General features: G+C 42.1%; 1 protein-coding gene and 1 long non-coding RNA gene across 2 annotated transcripts in view; both read left to right on the forward strand.

Moving 5' to 3' along the window:
- Window positions 1–12,120, forward strand: part of LOC107983305 (uncharacterized) — a 39,100-nt gene extending 26,980 nt beyond the window's left edge. The window contains exon 2 of the long non-coding RNA XR_010006629.1: window positions 11,776–12,120. This is a non-coding gene — a long non-coding RNA (uncharacterized LOC107983305). The remainder of the gene's footprint in view (window positions 1–11,775) is intronic.
- Window positions 12,121–13,007: 887 nt separating this feature from the next.
- LOC134299420 (uncharacterized) lies at window positions 13,008–14,385 on the forward strand. The gene is made up of 2 exons (XM_062982203.1): window positions 13,008–13,209; window positions 13,333–14,385. The coding sequence occupies exons 1-2, from the start codon at window positions 13,015–13,017 to the stop codon at window positions 14,383–14,385; spliced, it is 1,248 nt and encodes a 415-aa protein (XP_062838273.1). The 5' UTR covers window positions 13,008–13,014.
- Window positions 14,386–15,313: the final 928 nt, after the last annotated feature.

Raw genomic sequence — 15,313 nt, forward strand, 5'->3', positions numbered from 1 at the left:
GAACTGAAAATGCAGTTTGAAGCATAAATTCATAGTGCAAATTTTGTGCAAGATACATCTCAAGCTGTGAACATTTTCAGAATCCTCCACATCAACATGTCCTGATAATGGAGAAACAATTTCCAAGCATTTTATATATTTTCATTTTTTATTCCAAAGTGTGTGTGATTCTGTTCTAAGGACTTTCCAAGAAACGTTTCTCAGTTCTAGACTGTTCATCTAGCTAGCAATTATTTCCCTTATCAGAAGGAAAAGGATAATTCTTTATTTACATTCTAAGGGGGAATGAGCCATTTGAAGAGCATTAAGAATGCCTCGAAAGGGAATTATTCACCCAAACATCTTTTCCTGAGAGCTTAGGGGTATATTGCCTGTTTGAAAAGCTCCCAATGAAATGCCACGATGCTGTAAAATCTCTTCTTTGATATTAAGTGAAGTGGAAATATGCTTTTGAGAATCCGTAGGTAACTCAGTCCAGCAATTTCCTTTGACATCCCTAGATAGTTTTATAAAAGAGCAAATGTCATTTGCATTACATTTCAGTAGCATTGTCATGTTAGAGAATGTTAGCATGCCGTCTTTCACTATGTCCCTGAGCCACACAGCTGGCTGAATGAGTTGATGCACATGTTTAAATCTCTGTGCGGCTGGGTTTCTTTTCCTCATTGTGCCTTCTGACCATGAAAGGTGTAAGTGTTCATCATAAAGGCCTTATGGTGGCTGCTGCTCATTTAGACATGCCTATTGTTATGGAAAATCTAATGGGATGATACAGTGACTGCTTACAATGAAGCTGCCAAAGCAGTGCAGAGAGTTACTGAATTGCCCTGTAAATTGAAGCCTTAAAAGCCTCAGTGTCAGGCACTTGATTTTATCCTAGCTGATGCATTATTGTCAACGTATTTTTGCAATGGTGAGCAGAGGCAAAGAGAAAGAATGTGTCCAAGGATTAGGGTTTTTAAACATGTCTCAAAGTGAATATGCAAGATAGAGGAAGGCTCTTGGGTCAGTGGATGCCCCAGACTGACCAATTTTTCTACTACGGAACTAGGAGCCTCCGGTGGCCTAGGGGATAAAAGCCTCGCGACTTGAAGATTGGATTGCAGACTTGAAGACTGCCAGGTTCAAATCCCACCCGGGGAGAATGCGGATGAGTTCCCTCTATCAGCTCCAGCTCCATGCGGGGACATGAGAGAAGCTTCCCACAAGGATGGTAAAACATCAAAACATCCGGGTGTCCCCTGGGCAACGTCCTTGCAGACGGCCAATTCTCTCGCTCCAGAAGCAACTCCGGTTGCTCCTGACACGTTAAAAAAAACTACGGAACTAGAAACCTTCCAGCTTTAGTTTTTGCCTTTTTAAAACCGCAGGCCTGTAGCCCGGGGGGGGGGGGAGTTAGGGGTTCAACCCCCCCCCCCCCCCCCCCCGAAATTTTTCAGTTAAAAAAAACATGGTTTACTTATGGATTTGAAATTAGCTGGTTAACCAAATCCCCATGCTAAGTCTATGAGACGCAAAAAATTAAGAGTCCCTCCAGGCACTATCTCAAGTACCCTCCAGGCACTATCTCAAGGCCCGGGCTGTGGCGCAGGCGGGAGAGCAAGCCAGCTGCAATTAACTGCTATGAATCACTGACCAGGAGGTCATGAGTTCGAGCCCCGCTCGGAGCCTATGTTTGTCTTGTCTTTGTTCTATGTTAAAAGGCATTGAATGTTTGCCTATATGTGTAATGTGATCCGCCCTGAGTCCCCTTCGGGGTGAGAAGGGCGGAATATAAATGCTGTAAATAATAATAAATAATGAAATTATTTTAATCACAAATATGAAGGAACTTGCAAATTGCTGGAGTAGAGGTTCCCCTCAATAAAGATGCAAAAATATTTGAAAAATAATCCTAATTTATTTATTATGTCAGAAGCAAGTTGAGAATAAATCTATAATTTATAAAAAAAACCCACAAAGTTAAAAACTTGGCATTATGCTAAATTTCCTTTGACCTGAAGCTAGCCACTTCAAGTGCCTCTGGTGTTGCTGTAAGAAGGTCTTGCACTGTAGTAAGTGGTCTGTGGTTTGCTCTTCTCCACCCCTACATGTTGTGGACTCCACTTTATAGCCCCATTTCTTAAGATTGGCTCTGTATCTCGTAGTACTAGAGCATAGCCCATTCAGCACCTTCCAAGTTGCCCAATTTTCTGTGTGCCCAGGAGGGAGTTTCTCAGCTGATATCAGACACTAATTGAGGTTCTGAGTTTTTACCTGCCACTTTTGGACTCTTGCTTGCTGAGGTGTTCCTGAGAGTATCTCTGTAGATCGTAGAAGCTTTGTCAAGATTTAAGTCATTAGCATGCTGGCTTATATCCAAGCAAAGAATGGGCCGGAGATGTCAATGCCTTGGTCCTTTCATTGCTGGCTGCTACTTCCCAGTGGATATCGGGTGGTGCAATACCAGCTAAACAGTATGATTTCTCCAGTGTTGTTGGGTGTAGACATCCTGTGATAATGTGGCAGGTCTCATTAAGAGCCACATCCACAGTTTTAATGTGGTGACATGTATTCCATACTGGGCATGCTTACTCAAACTCAGTAAGAGAATAGCAAAGCACAAGGGCAGGTGTCTTCACTGTAACTGGCTCAGATCCCCAGGTTGTGCCAGTCAGCTTTAGTATAATATTATTTCTAGCACCCACTTTTTGCTTGATAGTTAAGCAGTGCTTCTTATAAGTCAGAGCATGGTTTAGAGTGACTCCAAAGTATTTTGGTGTGCTGCAATACTCTAGTGTGATTCTTTCCTATGTGATCCTCAGAGCTCGAGATGTTTGCCTGTTCTTAAGATGAAAAGCACACATCTATGTTTTAGATGTATTAGGAATCATCTGGTTTTCTCTGCAATAGGCAGTAAGAGCACCTAAAGCTTCAGATAGCTTCTGTTCAACCATTTCAAAGCTACCTGCTTTAGCAGTGATGGCACAATCATCAGCATAGATGAAACTCTCTATGCTTTCTGGCAATAATCCTGATGAGACTAGACTATTAATAATCTTCTCACTCTAGGGCTGTTGAATATTTTGGGACTTATGCTACTTTGAACATTAAACAACAACATTTCAATGGAAGAAAACAATAAGTCTAAGCAGAAGTATTATTTTAGATGCAAATAATTATGTGCCCCACACAGAAAATGTTTAAGTTAGAGGTTATTATGTGCAAAATTCATACAAAACTAGCATTTTCAGCACAGGAAACAGCATTTCCTACACAGAAAATCTCTCAACAGAAGAAAGCTGTTTTTCTGAGTGAAGTTCGTGCATAATATTTCTCAAAACTGTGTGTTTTTAATATTAGTTTTTATAAAGTTTTAAAATCATTACAATTACAAAGATCTGAAACAAAAAAAGTCAGGAAATACCATAAAATAAGAGTCCAAGAGCAAGAAAAAAGAGCAACAAAGAAAAAGATAAGAAAAAGAGATAGAAAAGCAACTTTTAATCTTCATTTTTACAGTTATATATGCATGTCTCCCTCATCAACATTTACACATAATCTCCTCTTGCAATAACCTAGTCTTTCTAATTATCAAAATCAAACATTTCCAGGTCATTTTCTTTGTTTCTTTTTCATAAAAAAAATCTATAAAGAGTTTCCAGTCTTTGAAAAAAATGGAAATGACCTTTCTTTTATCAAACCAGACAAATTCTCCATATCTGATAAATCTATCAATAAAGCTGTGTGGCTTTTGAAGACTTTCTTACAAGAGGAAATAAATTGCTAAATTTACTTATTGTTTTCTTTGAGAAAATAATTAGTGAATAGTTATATCAGAGCACTCGTATGTGCAGAAATGACTTCTAATTTTCTCCAAAACTTTTGTTGTGCAGATCTGCTTTTACTATAGTGTAAGCTTTTAGGTTGACTAAGATTTCTTCCCAACCTTTTCCTGCATGGGTTATTGTTTACCTTGTTGTTGTTGTTGTTGTTGTTGTTGTTGTTGTTGTTGTTGTTGTTTATTTCTTATTATGTTTATTTATACCCTGCTTTTTCTCTCCACAAGAAGACTAATAATTTTACAAAATCTGGGCAGGACAATTGACGACTAGGAATCTTGTCTTTTATTCAGAGGGCCACTATACATTGTTGCTGCTAATTTCACAAAAAATAACAGCAATGATAAACCCTGTTATTTTAGGAAACTTGGGATAGTGGTGTCAGGTGGTATTTTACATTAACAGGTAATGTAAGGAGAAAACCTATTTGTACCTATAGGCACCATTTGAGTAAAGTTTTAGGAGTGAGAAGTGGAATATTCTTAAGAATTTTAATCATGAGATGCAGAAGAATATGTTCACCAGGAGGGCCTTCCATTAACCTGGATTGGTTGGACAAGAACCCAATATGTTTGGACTGTTTCTGGGCTCAGGTGCTTCACCCATGAGCAGCTTAATAGATAGTTTAGAGTAATTTCTGCTTCACCAGATCCCAAATTTAGCAACTTAATTAAGTTTAAATGGTTATATAAAGTGGTCCGATTCAACTCGAGTTTTGTATGTGGTCGCATTTTTTCCAGAATGGAGTAGCAGCACATGCTTTTATGATTTGATTTGAATCTCTACCTCCAGAAGTGTCTTACTCATGCCATAGTCTCATTGGAATGTACTCAAGAGTATCATTCCCCTGCTATTGAGTATTTTTTCTGTTTTCTTATGCTTGAGGAAAAGTAGAAAATTATAGTCTTCAGCTTTGTGTACAAGCTCTCCATGATATTTTATCCCCATCCAAATGAATATAGAATTCAACTTAACAGCATAATAAAACATTCAAAGATAGTTATATTTCCATATCCATAAATATAAATGTGCAGAAATACCATTTAATGTATCAGTGCCATAAGAATACTTGCTTGGGGCACACTCACTTTGGATCAAATTGTTTTATTACACACCACAATAAGTGCCCACATAAAAGCTGCCTGTATTATTTGATATTGCCCTGTGGACCTTAGCTATAACCCTGAGACACAATGATGCAGTTATAAATGTATCAACACCAAGGAAAACTACTTCAGGAAAATGATGTTTTTAACTGTATCTGACTTTTAACTGCTTCAGACAACTGTGCTTGAGATGATATCATATGGAATCTCACAATAGGTTTAACTACAAGATTATACACACACAGAAACTTTGTCTGAAGAGTCTCTCGGGGCATTGTTTCTGAAAAAGGAACAGGGAGAATGGGAGGAATGTGCTCTTGAGATAAGCAGGTGTTTTTATTGTTTTTGTTTCTTATACACTCTTGATGGTAATAGAATTTAGGCTATACTAAGGATACCATAGTGATAGTTTAAGTTTTTTAGACGCATATTATGGTCACCAAGGGGATATATAATATGAAGATGAGTTGTCTTTCTGTATAGCAGTTTAATAGTGTTGGTCAAATAAATTCTTGGAGTATAGTATTGTATACATACAGGCAGAGAGATGAAAGAAATATTTTGCTTCTATTACTCCACACCAGCACCTTGAATTTGACAACATCAGTATACCAAGATTGCCTAAATCAGCCCCATTGACCAATTTTCACTAGGGCAAAAGACTAAAGTACATAAGCTTTTATCATTATCCTATCTGTAGTTTGTACAAATTATGAATTTAATTTGTACAGAAAGTATAACTGACAAAAGTAAGAATAGGCTTCTTTCATATTATATGCAAAATATATCAATTACTAGCTAGTAGGCATGTCTGATCGATGAAAAAAATGTTTCAGTTCTCGTTTCTAAAGTAGGGGGCACTGGCGCTTCGATATAGAAAGTATTTTCGAATTTTTCACCCAAAAATTTCGGATATTTCCAAAAATTTGTAATGATTCAAAAAGTTTCTAAAATGGTGGACACGCATGCGCAATTGCCAAAAAAAAAAAAAAAAAGGAACCCCTGGGGGGGGGGACTTTTACAGGGCTCTCTTGCCCTCATTTCTTGAGCTATCCTGATCAAATTTGCAATGCCCTTGCAAGTTGTGCAAAGATACTTTGAAAACTAGAAATTCCCTCGCTATATTTGTAAGCAAGAAGGACACTGGAAATCAATGTTGTCTCTGGCTATGTGATCCCAGAAGCCTCAACTCAATGCCTTCAATTAGAAATGGACCAGTGACCACCATACCAAGCAATGCCTTGGCAAGGAGTGCAAAGATACTTTGAAAACTAGAAATTCCCTTGCTGTATTTGTAAGCAAGAAGGACACTGGAAATCAATGGTGTCTCTGGCTATGTCATCCCACAAGCCTCAACCCAATGCCTTCAATTAGAAATTGACCAGTGACCACCACGCCAAGCAATGCCCTGGCAAGGTGTGCAAAGATACTGTGAAAACTAGAAATTCCCTTGCTTGCTCTCCGTTTGCAGACCACCACCCTCTCTGCGCAAAGCCCAGCCCAGAATGGCTCGCTGGGGCTACACAACGGGCTTTTATGGCAATCTTCCACATGGATGCAGAGGACCCTAGCCCCCACCTTTGCGTCCATCATGGAAGCTTCTGATTGGCCGGGGAGTGGCAGCCATGTTAGGCTGCGCTAAGCTCCCATTCAAGGTAGGTTGCAGAAACAAAACAAAAATTAAAAATATTTTTAAAAATACAGTAGAGTCTCACTTATCCAAGCCTCGCTTATCCAAGCTTCTGGATAATCAAAGCCATTTTTGTAGTCAATGTTTTCAATATCTTGTGATAGTTTGGTGATAAATTCATAAATACAGTAATTACAACATAACATTACTGCATATTGAACTACTTTTTCTGTCAAATTTGTTGTATAACATGATGTTTTGGTGCTTAATTTGTAAAATCACAACCTAATTTGATGTTTAATAGGCTTTTCCTTAATCCCTCCTTATTATGCAAGATATTCACTTATCCAAGCTTCTGCCAGCCCGTTTAGCTTGGATAAGTGAGACTCTACTGTATATTAAAAAAAAATTGGGAAAAAATTAATGAAACATTAAGAGACAATTAGAGAATGGGCCAACGATGGTTCAAAATACATTGCCGGTTGCGCCATGAGACAACGTATTGGAATGCGTCTCAGAAAGCGAGAACAATCCGATATCAATCCGATATAAGATTCAAAACGATTTTTTTGACATACCTACTAGCTAGTTTGCAGAGTCAACAAAGCAACACACATCTTTCCCAATACCACATGTTTGTTAAGTATGTAGAAAGTAAGTTATGCAATTCATTAACTTTTTCTCAGGGAAAAAAATCGCTGCCTTATAGTAAGGGGGAAAATTTGTTCTCCCAAAAACTTGGTTTTCAATCGTTTGCATCCTGACAGGCCTTTCAGATAGGACCATGCTTTCCTATATGGGAGAATAGAATTCTATAGCCACCCCAGGTTCCTTGGTTGTCTAAATTTGTCTACCAAGAAGTTGAAATGATTTTTTTCACATGTCAGTTATGTGTTTTTCACACAGAAACTGGATCCTCTTCTGTTGGGAGTGTTTTGATTGTCTATTCCTGCATGGCAGGGGATTGGACTGAATGGTCTTTGTGGTCTCTTCCATCTTTATGATTCTGTTATCTTTTTTGTCTGGGGTAATGGAAGTTGCCATTAGTCTGTTTGGTCAACTTGCGAATATATTGTTTCACTGCAACATCCTATCTCATCTTGGATATACAAATGAGAAAAAAAGCTTATTAACTCATCCCAAAGGAATATAAATTCACATTGGAGCTCAGGATGAATTGCTGGATTTTTTTTCATTTTTAAATCAGAAGATTTAAACCCAAGCTGGAATGTCAGAGAGACAACTGGTAAATGCTCTGTCCGAAGGTCAAAAAAGAAACAGACACAACAGAGCCAAGTTATATGAAACCTTTATTCTGCTCACTCGAATCTGTGCAAGGAGCTATACATGTTCATCATGACACTTCAATTCTCATAACATATCTAATGACAACAGCCTCAGGTAAACTATCACTCCTTTTCACCTATAGATGCCAGAGAAGCAGTTCTGCACCCAAAGTGTTGTCTGAAGTCAGTGATGGACTGGATGAGGGTGAACAAGTTGAAGCTTAATCCAGACAAGACGGAAATACTGCTGGACTCGTGGAAGTTGGATTTGAGAATAAGGTTTCAACCTGAGCTGGATGGGGTTACACTCCCCCTGAAATCTCAGGTTTGCAGTTTGGGGGTCATCCTAGACTCAGTTTTAAACCTGGAAGCCCAGGGGGTGGCGGTGACAAGGGCGGCCATCGCACAATTTAAACTTGTAAGCCAACTGCGCCCATTCCTGGAGAGATTGGACCACAGCAGTACATGCAATGGTTACATCCAGAATGAATGGTTACAATGTGCTCTACATAGGTCTGCCCTTGAAAAGCGTTTGGCCACAGATCTTTGTACGAGTTGTAGTTTCCAAACGCTTTTCAAGGGCAGACCTATGTAGAGCACATTGTAATCATTCATTCTGTATGTAACCATTGCATGTATAGGGGGACATGGAGTTCCAGGTAGGCTGGACCAAAGCCGTAAAGGGCTTTTAAAGTAAGAACCAGCACCTTGAATTGGGCCCAGAAATGAATAGGCAGCTAGTGGAGCTGTCTCAGGAGCAGTGTAGTATGTTCCCTTTGATCAGCTCCCTTAGAAGTCTGGCCACAGATCTTTGTACGAGTTGTAGTTTCCAGACTTCTAATGGGAGCTGATCAAAGGGAGCATACTACACTGCTCCTGAGACAGCTCCACTAGCTGCCTATTCATTTCCGGGCCCAATTCAAAGTGCTGGTTCTTACTTTAAAAGCCCTTTACGGCTTTGTTCCAGCCTACCTGGAACTCCATGTCCCCTATACACTCCAGGTCGAGTGTTGAGATCTAGCAGACAGACCATAGAATCATAGAATAGTAGAGTTGGAAGAGACTTCATGGGCCATCTAGTCCAACCCCCCGCAAATATATTGCTAATCAAGTTGCTAATCAAGTTCTTTCCTCATTGCTAATCAAGTCCTTTCCAACATGTACTTGTGTAGAAACAGAGAAGGCTCCTTCCCAGGAGCAGCACAAGTACTTTGGAATTCCTTCCCAGAAGAATTAAGAGCTGGCACATTCCTATTAAGCTCCCAGAAAGTGGTAAAGACCTTTCTATTTAAGAAGGATTTTAACTGAATCACTGGAGGATAGGGTGGAGTTTTATGGTTTAATGTCTGTATGTAGGGGGGCTTGTTCGAGGGAGGCAGTAACTGATTTTATGGAATATATGCTTTTACTTTTGTATTTATATTTTAATGTTTGGATTGTGCATTTACATGTTGGGTCCACTTGAGGAGAAAGGCCGGGTACAAATATCTTTAATAAACAAACAAATAAACAACTGGCCGGTGGCCAGATTCTAAGATTCTAGCCAATCCTTACTTCAAAGGCACCAGGATCAAGGGGAAACAGAATGAATTTCTGTATATCAAGAAACGAAAGGAACCTAGACTTACAAGAATAATTACATTCAAAATTATATGCACTTAGACAATTTATTTAAATAGGAACACTTAGTTCGCCAATTTATGTACTAGACCATTAAAACTGTCACTTCTGTTTTAATTTTAGAAAATTGTTTTATAAGATGTATGGTAGCAAAAAGATTTTAGAGAAGATAATTATTATAAAAATATCTGCTTCTGATAATTATGTTAGGCTAACAGAGTACACTGGTAATGAGGAATAGTTATGTGTGCAAGTGTGTGTGTATCCTCACAAGGTGAGGATGAAACTACACATGATAGGTGTATATATGTGTGTCAAAATTCAAATGGGTACTTTTTGGGGGGAGGGGAGAAAAAGATGCTGAGCTGAGGAATTGCCATAGTTTTGAGCATCCTTCCTTTATCCTTTCCTATTGCCATTCCTCCATCCATATTTCTCCTTGAGACTGGCTGCATGTTTAGACATCTAGACCAGATTGTTTGCAATGGAAAGGAATGCATCAGCCTCGCCACAGCCTGAGATTAGCTGGAAAGCGGGAGACCTCTGAAGAAAAGAGAAATGCATTTTTGGGTTGCTTTTAAAACTGTGCGTTGAGAGACATATCTTTGTCAAAGCAAATTCTCGCTTCATCAGAGTGGATGTCTATGTCTTCCTGCCTTAGATATTCTCCTGTTCCTTGATCTTTGTAACCTGTGGACCTTTGTTCTTTTGGGAAATGGACTCTTGTTTTTGCCTATAGACTATTGGATTTACTGACTCTTGTTTTGCCTATAGACTATTGGATTTACTGACTCTTTTTACAACTACTTTGGGAACTTTATTTCTGCCTGCTTGGATATATATATATATGTATATGTATGTGTATATATATATATATATATATATATATATATATATATAGTAGAGTCTCACTTATCCAACACTTGCTTATCCAACGTTCTGGATTATCACTTTTTGTAGTCAATGTTTTCAATACATTGTGATATTTTGGTGCTAAATTCATAAATACAGTAATTACTACATAGCACTACTGCGTATTGAACTACTTTTTCTGACAAATTTGTTGTATAACATGATGTTTGGTGCTTAATTTGTAAAATCATAACCTAATTTGATGTTTAATAGTCTTTTCTTTAATCCCTCCTTACTATCCAACATATTCGCTTATCCAACGTTTTGCCGGCCCTGTGTCTCTTTTCCTGGACCCCCTTGATGAGGGAACCCCTGTACAGGCCATCGGGTGAGACACGGGTTTCGCAGTCTCCTTGTTTCAGTCCGCTAGAGAAGAGGGAGCAATTCCTATACTTCTTATTGGTGGTATACGTCACTGCCATTCTCCTCCTGTGCCTCGATCCAGAGTCTTCCTGCCTAGCCACCTCCTCCTGTTGGACTCCACTCGTGCTTGGCCCTGGGGAGCTTGGAGAGGGCATGGGGTCTTCCCAGCAGGGTTTCTTTGGATGTTTTTTGGGGAGAGGCTGGGATTGTGAAGGGGCATCCTGGACCCCTCTTCCCCCCCTTCCTCCTTCGCCTCTTCTTCGTTCCCCTCCTCCCTGGGCCACTTCTCTCAATGAGATGGCTGGGTCATCTGGGGACTCTCCGGTGGGTGGCTTTCTGAAGCCCCGGCAGGAGGCTCTTCATTCTTCGGGGTCCCCACCACCTCATTGCAATGCTGTTCAGCCACCGTGGACAGGAATTGCTTGGACCCCTCCAAGTAGCCCTCCAGAAGCACCAGGACATTTTATTGCAACATCTAGAAGGAGAACTGTGCAGTAGCCAGGTGGGAGCACTGCTTCTCCTGGATGAGGGTCTGGAACAATTCCCTCTTTTCCAGACTCCTCTGACTTTGGGCCTGTATGTCTTGAAGGCTCTCTTGGCCCAGTTCCATTTTGAATGTTTGATTGAAGTAACGACCTCGACTTCTGAGATTCTTTTATTGATATCTTCTAATTTCTCAGCTTCTGCTGGGAACTCCTCCCTCATAGTGTTGAAAAGGAGGAGGGCACTCTTCAGAGGCATCCACTTTTCCAACGAATCGATGTCCCAATCTTTTTTTTCAATTCTGGAAAGAAGCTGAATGCTTCTTACTTTTAGCAGTAGATCTGGGTCTAGGTTGGTAGATCTAGGCACCATGTAAATGATGCGGTAAAAGTACTGGAAGTCTTCGCTCCTCCCTTCGTTGAAGGCCTTCACCACCTGCTGAAGAAATGCACAACCCAGCGAGTCACCCTCTTCAAACAGGATGCTGTTTCCTGAGATGCCGTCACTGTTTGTAGGAACTTCTTGGAGAGCTTCTTGTTCTGTTTTTCCTGTAGGATGGCAGCCGTATCCCGGGAGCGGTCATACCAGGCCTGGACGCTGTTGAGGTGCTTCTTCCGGTTGTGGAGGTTGTCCTGGAAGGCGCACTCTCCAGAGTCGCAGAAGGACCGCTTCTAGAGGAGCAGTGCCAACACAGAGATGAGTCAGTCCATTATCCTACATTGATCAGTACACGGAAAAGGTGATAGCATTCATCATCTGTCTTCTATGGCAGGAAAAGACTGTGGAGATGTAGCTTTCGGAGGTCACACTTAGATGTTGGCCTAAAAACCTGGTCATCGCCAGACTGGCCTTTCTACATGCCTGTTCCCGGTGATTGAATAAATAAGGTCTCAATAAGATTTCTGCTATTTCTGGGATATAACTTCAGAAGACGACTATGCACTTCTTCTCATTCCCCAAAATGTTTTGTGAAAAAGATGAGGGAGGTTTATTGGACAATTGAGAAAATATCCTGGCTAGTTACCTTTAGTATTTAGGCCTTAAATATCAAAGAGCCTTCACTTTTGTTCATTTTACTGTTTCATGATGAGACCTCTTGAAAGGGAAAGATGTATTCCTTATTCCCACCAGTTCTAACCTTTTCAACTGGGTATAGTTGAAACAACTGAAAATTTGTTTTTCTAGTCCATATAATGAAGTTGCATACACACATGTAGTGCACGGATGTGTACTCTTTTCCTATTATTTCTTTTTGCAGGTATTCCATGTAGATTTTTATCCTAGCTTTTAAAATAAAATTCATCAATCAATTGTAAAGTGTTAAAACTTTATAATTTAGCATATTCTATCAATAATTAACTTGTTAAAACATCTTAGTAATCTTATCAGTACCAGCAGTACCTGTCAGGGTGCAACAAAGAACAGCATCATCAAAGCTGGTCTTTTTGCAACCTGACTACAAGAGGACAGAGGAAGGAGACCATTTGGCGGGATAGGCTGATTTATGACAGGGTCTGGTCTTCAAACGTGGGAAAGGACAAAAGGAAAGGGAGGTGTGGATGGAGAAGGAGGAGGGGGGAGGCAACAACCCCATATACTGAGGGAAAAAGCGGAAGAGGGTCAGTAAAAGCTTTTGCAGTCATCTTGGCAAGGCGGATTCAATAAAGTTTTCCATTGCGACCAGCGGTGTGAGCCTATTTCTTGGGTCCTACACCTTCCAGGAATGGACATTAAGCTTTTACTCTCTTTTTTTTCCGGCTCATCCTGTGAGGAAAGGTCTCTCCGGTGAGAGCATGAACCCTGATGGAGGAGAAACCATGAAGAAATTCCTCTTCCTGGAAGAAGAACAGGCGAACCCTCGAGGTGCCGAGGAGTTGAGAGAGGAAAGGAACCCATCGCCCGCGTTGAGCGAAGGGGGGGCAGACCCCTCGGACCCGTCGTGGAAGCCGCTGACCTCCACCCAGTTACCCGCAGGCAGGGGAGTGACGGTGAGACGGAAGATCCAGATGGGAGGCGATGGGCAGCGAGACGGAGAGGGAGCCCCGGAGATGAGATGGATGGAGAGGAGATTAGATGCGATGGAGAAAATGTTTGAAACTTTCTCGCGACAGATGGATCTGATGCAGCGGCAGGTAAACGAGTCCTGGAGGGCGACAGTCGAGCAACGGGAGCAGAGGAGAGGGCTGCCCAGGAGAGGCACTGAACCCCGTCCCTTTGCCGGGGAGGGTCCACAGGACTATGAGGATGAGCTGCCTCAGCAGGGGACATCAGTTTTCCCCACCGGCCTGTCGGGAAGGAGCCAAATGCCTGGGAAGGGAGAATTTCGGGTGAAGTTCAACGGGGACCCCAAACAGCTGTCTTATTTCATTACAAACGTAAGACACTTCATGGAGGATTTTGGGGACCACTTCCCTTCAGAAAGCGCAAAAATCCACACGGTGGGGGCAAACTTGAAAGAAGCAGCTGCAGACTGGCTAATGCAGATGTATGATACTGGTGCCCGGGAGCTAGCCTGCCTGGAGGATTTCCTAAGAGCCCTCCGTGAGAGATTCGAAGACCCTTTGGCAGAGGAGAGGGCGAAGGCCCAACTCAAAAGGATATACCAGGGAGGAAGGACAGTGTCAGAATACGCCCTGGAATTTAAAGCCACAGCGGGGAAGATTAGGGACTGGTCCGACACCACCAAACTGGAATATTTCAGGGCTGGTTTACGCTCTGAGGTGCTCGAGTGGGCTTTACACAGAGGAAATCCAAGAGACTTGGAGGACTGGATTTTGCTAGCGGGGCGCGTGGAGGTGGACCAACAGCAAATCTCTCGTCGTCCAAGGGAGAGCAACAGAATCAAACCCCCGACAGCAGCAACACGGCGCTTCTCCCCTCGTCGCGGAAGGTCGACCAGCAGGGAGAGGAGAGCAGGGAGGGGGGCCTGCTTCGCTTGCGGGCGCGAGGGACATCGAGCAGCACAGTGTCCGAAAGGGACAGGCGGGGAGACAAAAGGAGAGAGGCTTCACAGCCAGAAGCCACCCCACCAGAGCTCCAAACTAGCAAAAGGGAAAGCTGCCATGGCAACGGAAACGGCTTTAGCCCCAGGGCAGCTTCAGGCAGAAGAGATGGAGGAAGCGGAGGACCTGGAGTTACCGGGAAACGACCGGGATCTGTTTTGAACGCCCGGAAACAGATCGAACCACCAGAGGGCGACGGGGGTGAGTTGAGAAGAGTAAATTGTGACATTGTGAGAGTCAGAGTGAGGCTGTTGAACCCAGAGACAGGGATTCAGGTAGAGGCAGATGCTATGTTGGACTGTGGGTGCACGAGATGCCTAATTACTCCCGAACTAGCAAACAGGTTGGGGGTGGAGCCAAACCCACTAAAGACACCAGTAGTCTTCGCACAATTGGATGGAAGCCCAGCATACGGAGTCCCAGTAACAGAAAAAACAGGGTTTTTAAGAATGACTATGGGTTCTCATGCTGAGACATTGCAATTTGTGATTTCAACAATGGCACATCAGCCAGTCATTTTGGGCGTTCCTTGGCTGAGATGGCAAAACCCTCAGATTGACTGGAAAAGGGAGACATTTACTTTCTGGGATGGAAATTGCAATTTTGAGAGTACCCCGAAAGACATAGAGGTACTGGAGCCAGAGGGGGCGATAGCAGCCACGTCACAGGGGGTACCATTGGAAAGCGTTCCCAGAGTCTACCATGAATTCGCAGAGGTGTTCAGTGAGAAGGAGTGTGACCAGTTGCCCCCTCATAGGAAGACGGACTGTGCAATTGAAATAGACCCCAATGCCAAACTACCTAAGCCAAAACTCTATGCAATGTCGGAACCAGAGAAAAGGGCACTCAGAGAATTTATTGACAAAAATATAGAGAGAGGCTTCATCGAGCCATCTCAGTCCCCCATGGCAGCGCCAGTATTTTTCAGGCCAAAAGCAGACGGCCTAAGATTGGTCGTGGATTATAGAGGTCTTAACGCAATATCCACCACAAACCAATACCCGCTTCCCCTAATGTCAGAGATGTTGGCGCAATTGGGCGAGGCACGCATCTTTACCAAACTGGACTTGCGGGAGGCTTTTTATAGGAT

The sequence above is a fragment of the Anolis carolinensis genome, chromosome 5 (genome assembly GCF_035594765.1).
Source record: "Anolis carolinensis isolate JA03-04 chromosome 5, rAnoCar3.1.pri, whole genome shotgun sequence".
Lineage (NCBI taxonomy): Eukaryota > Metazoa > Chordata > Lepidosauria > Squamata > Dactyloidae > Anolis > Anolis carolinensis.

Bases quoted from the DNA above. Each gene is read 5' to 3' on its own strand.
- LOC134299420 (XM_062982203.1), top strand. From the start codon at position 13,015: ATGAACCCTGATGGAGGAGAAACCATGAAGAAATTCCTCTTCCTGGAA. The intron at 13,210-13,332 runs GTGAGACGGAAG...TTCTCGCGACAG, and splicing joins CCGCAGGCAGGGGAGTGACG to ATGGATCTGATGCAGCGGCA.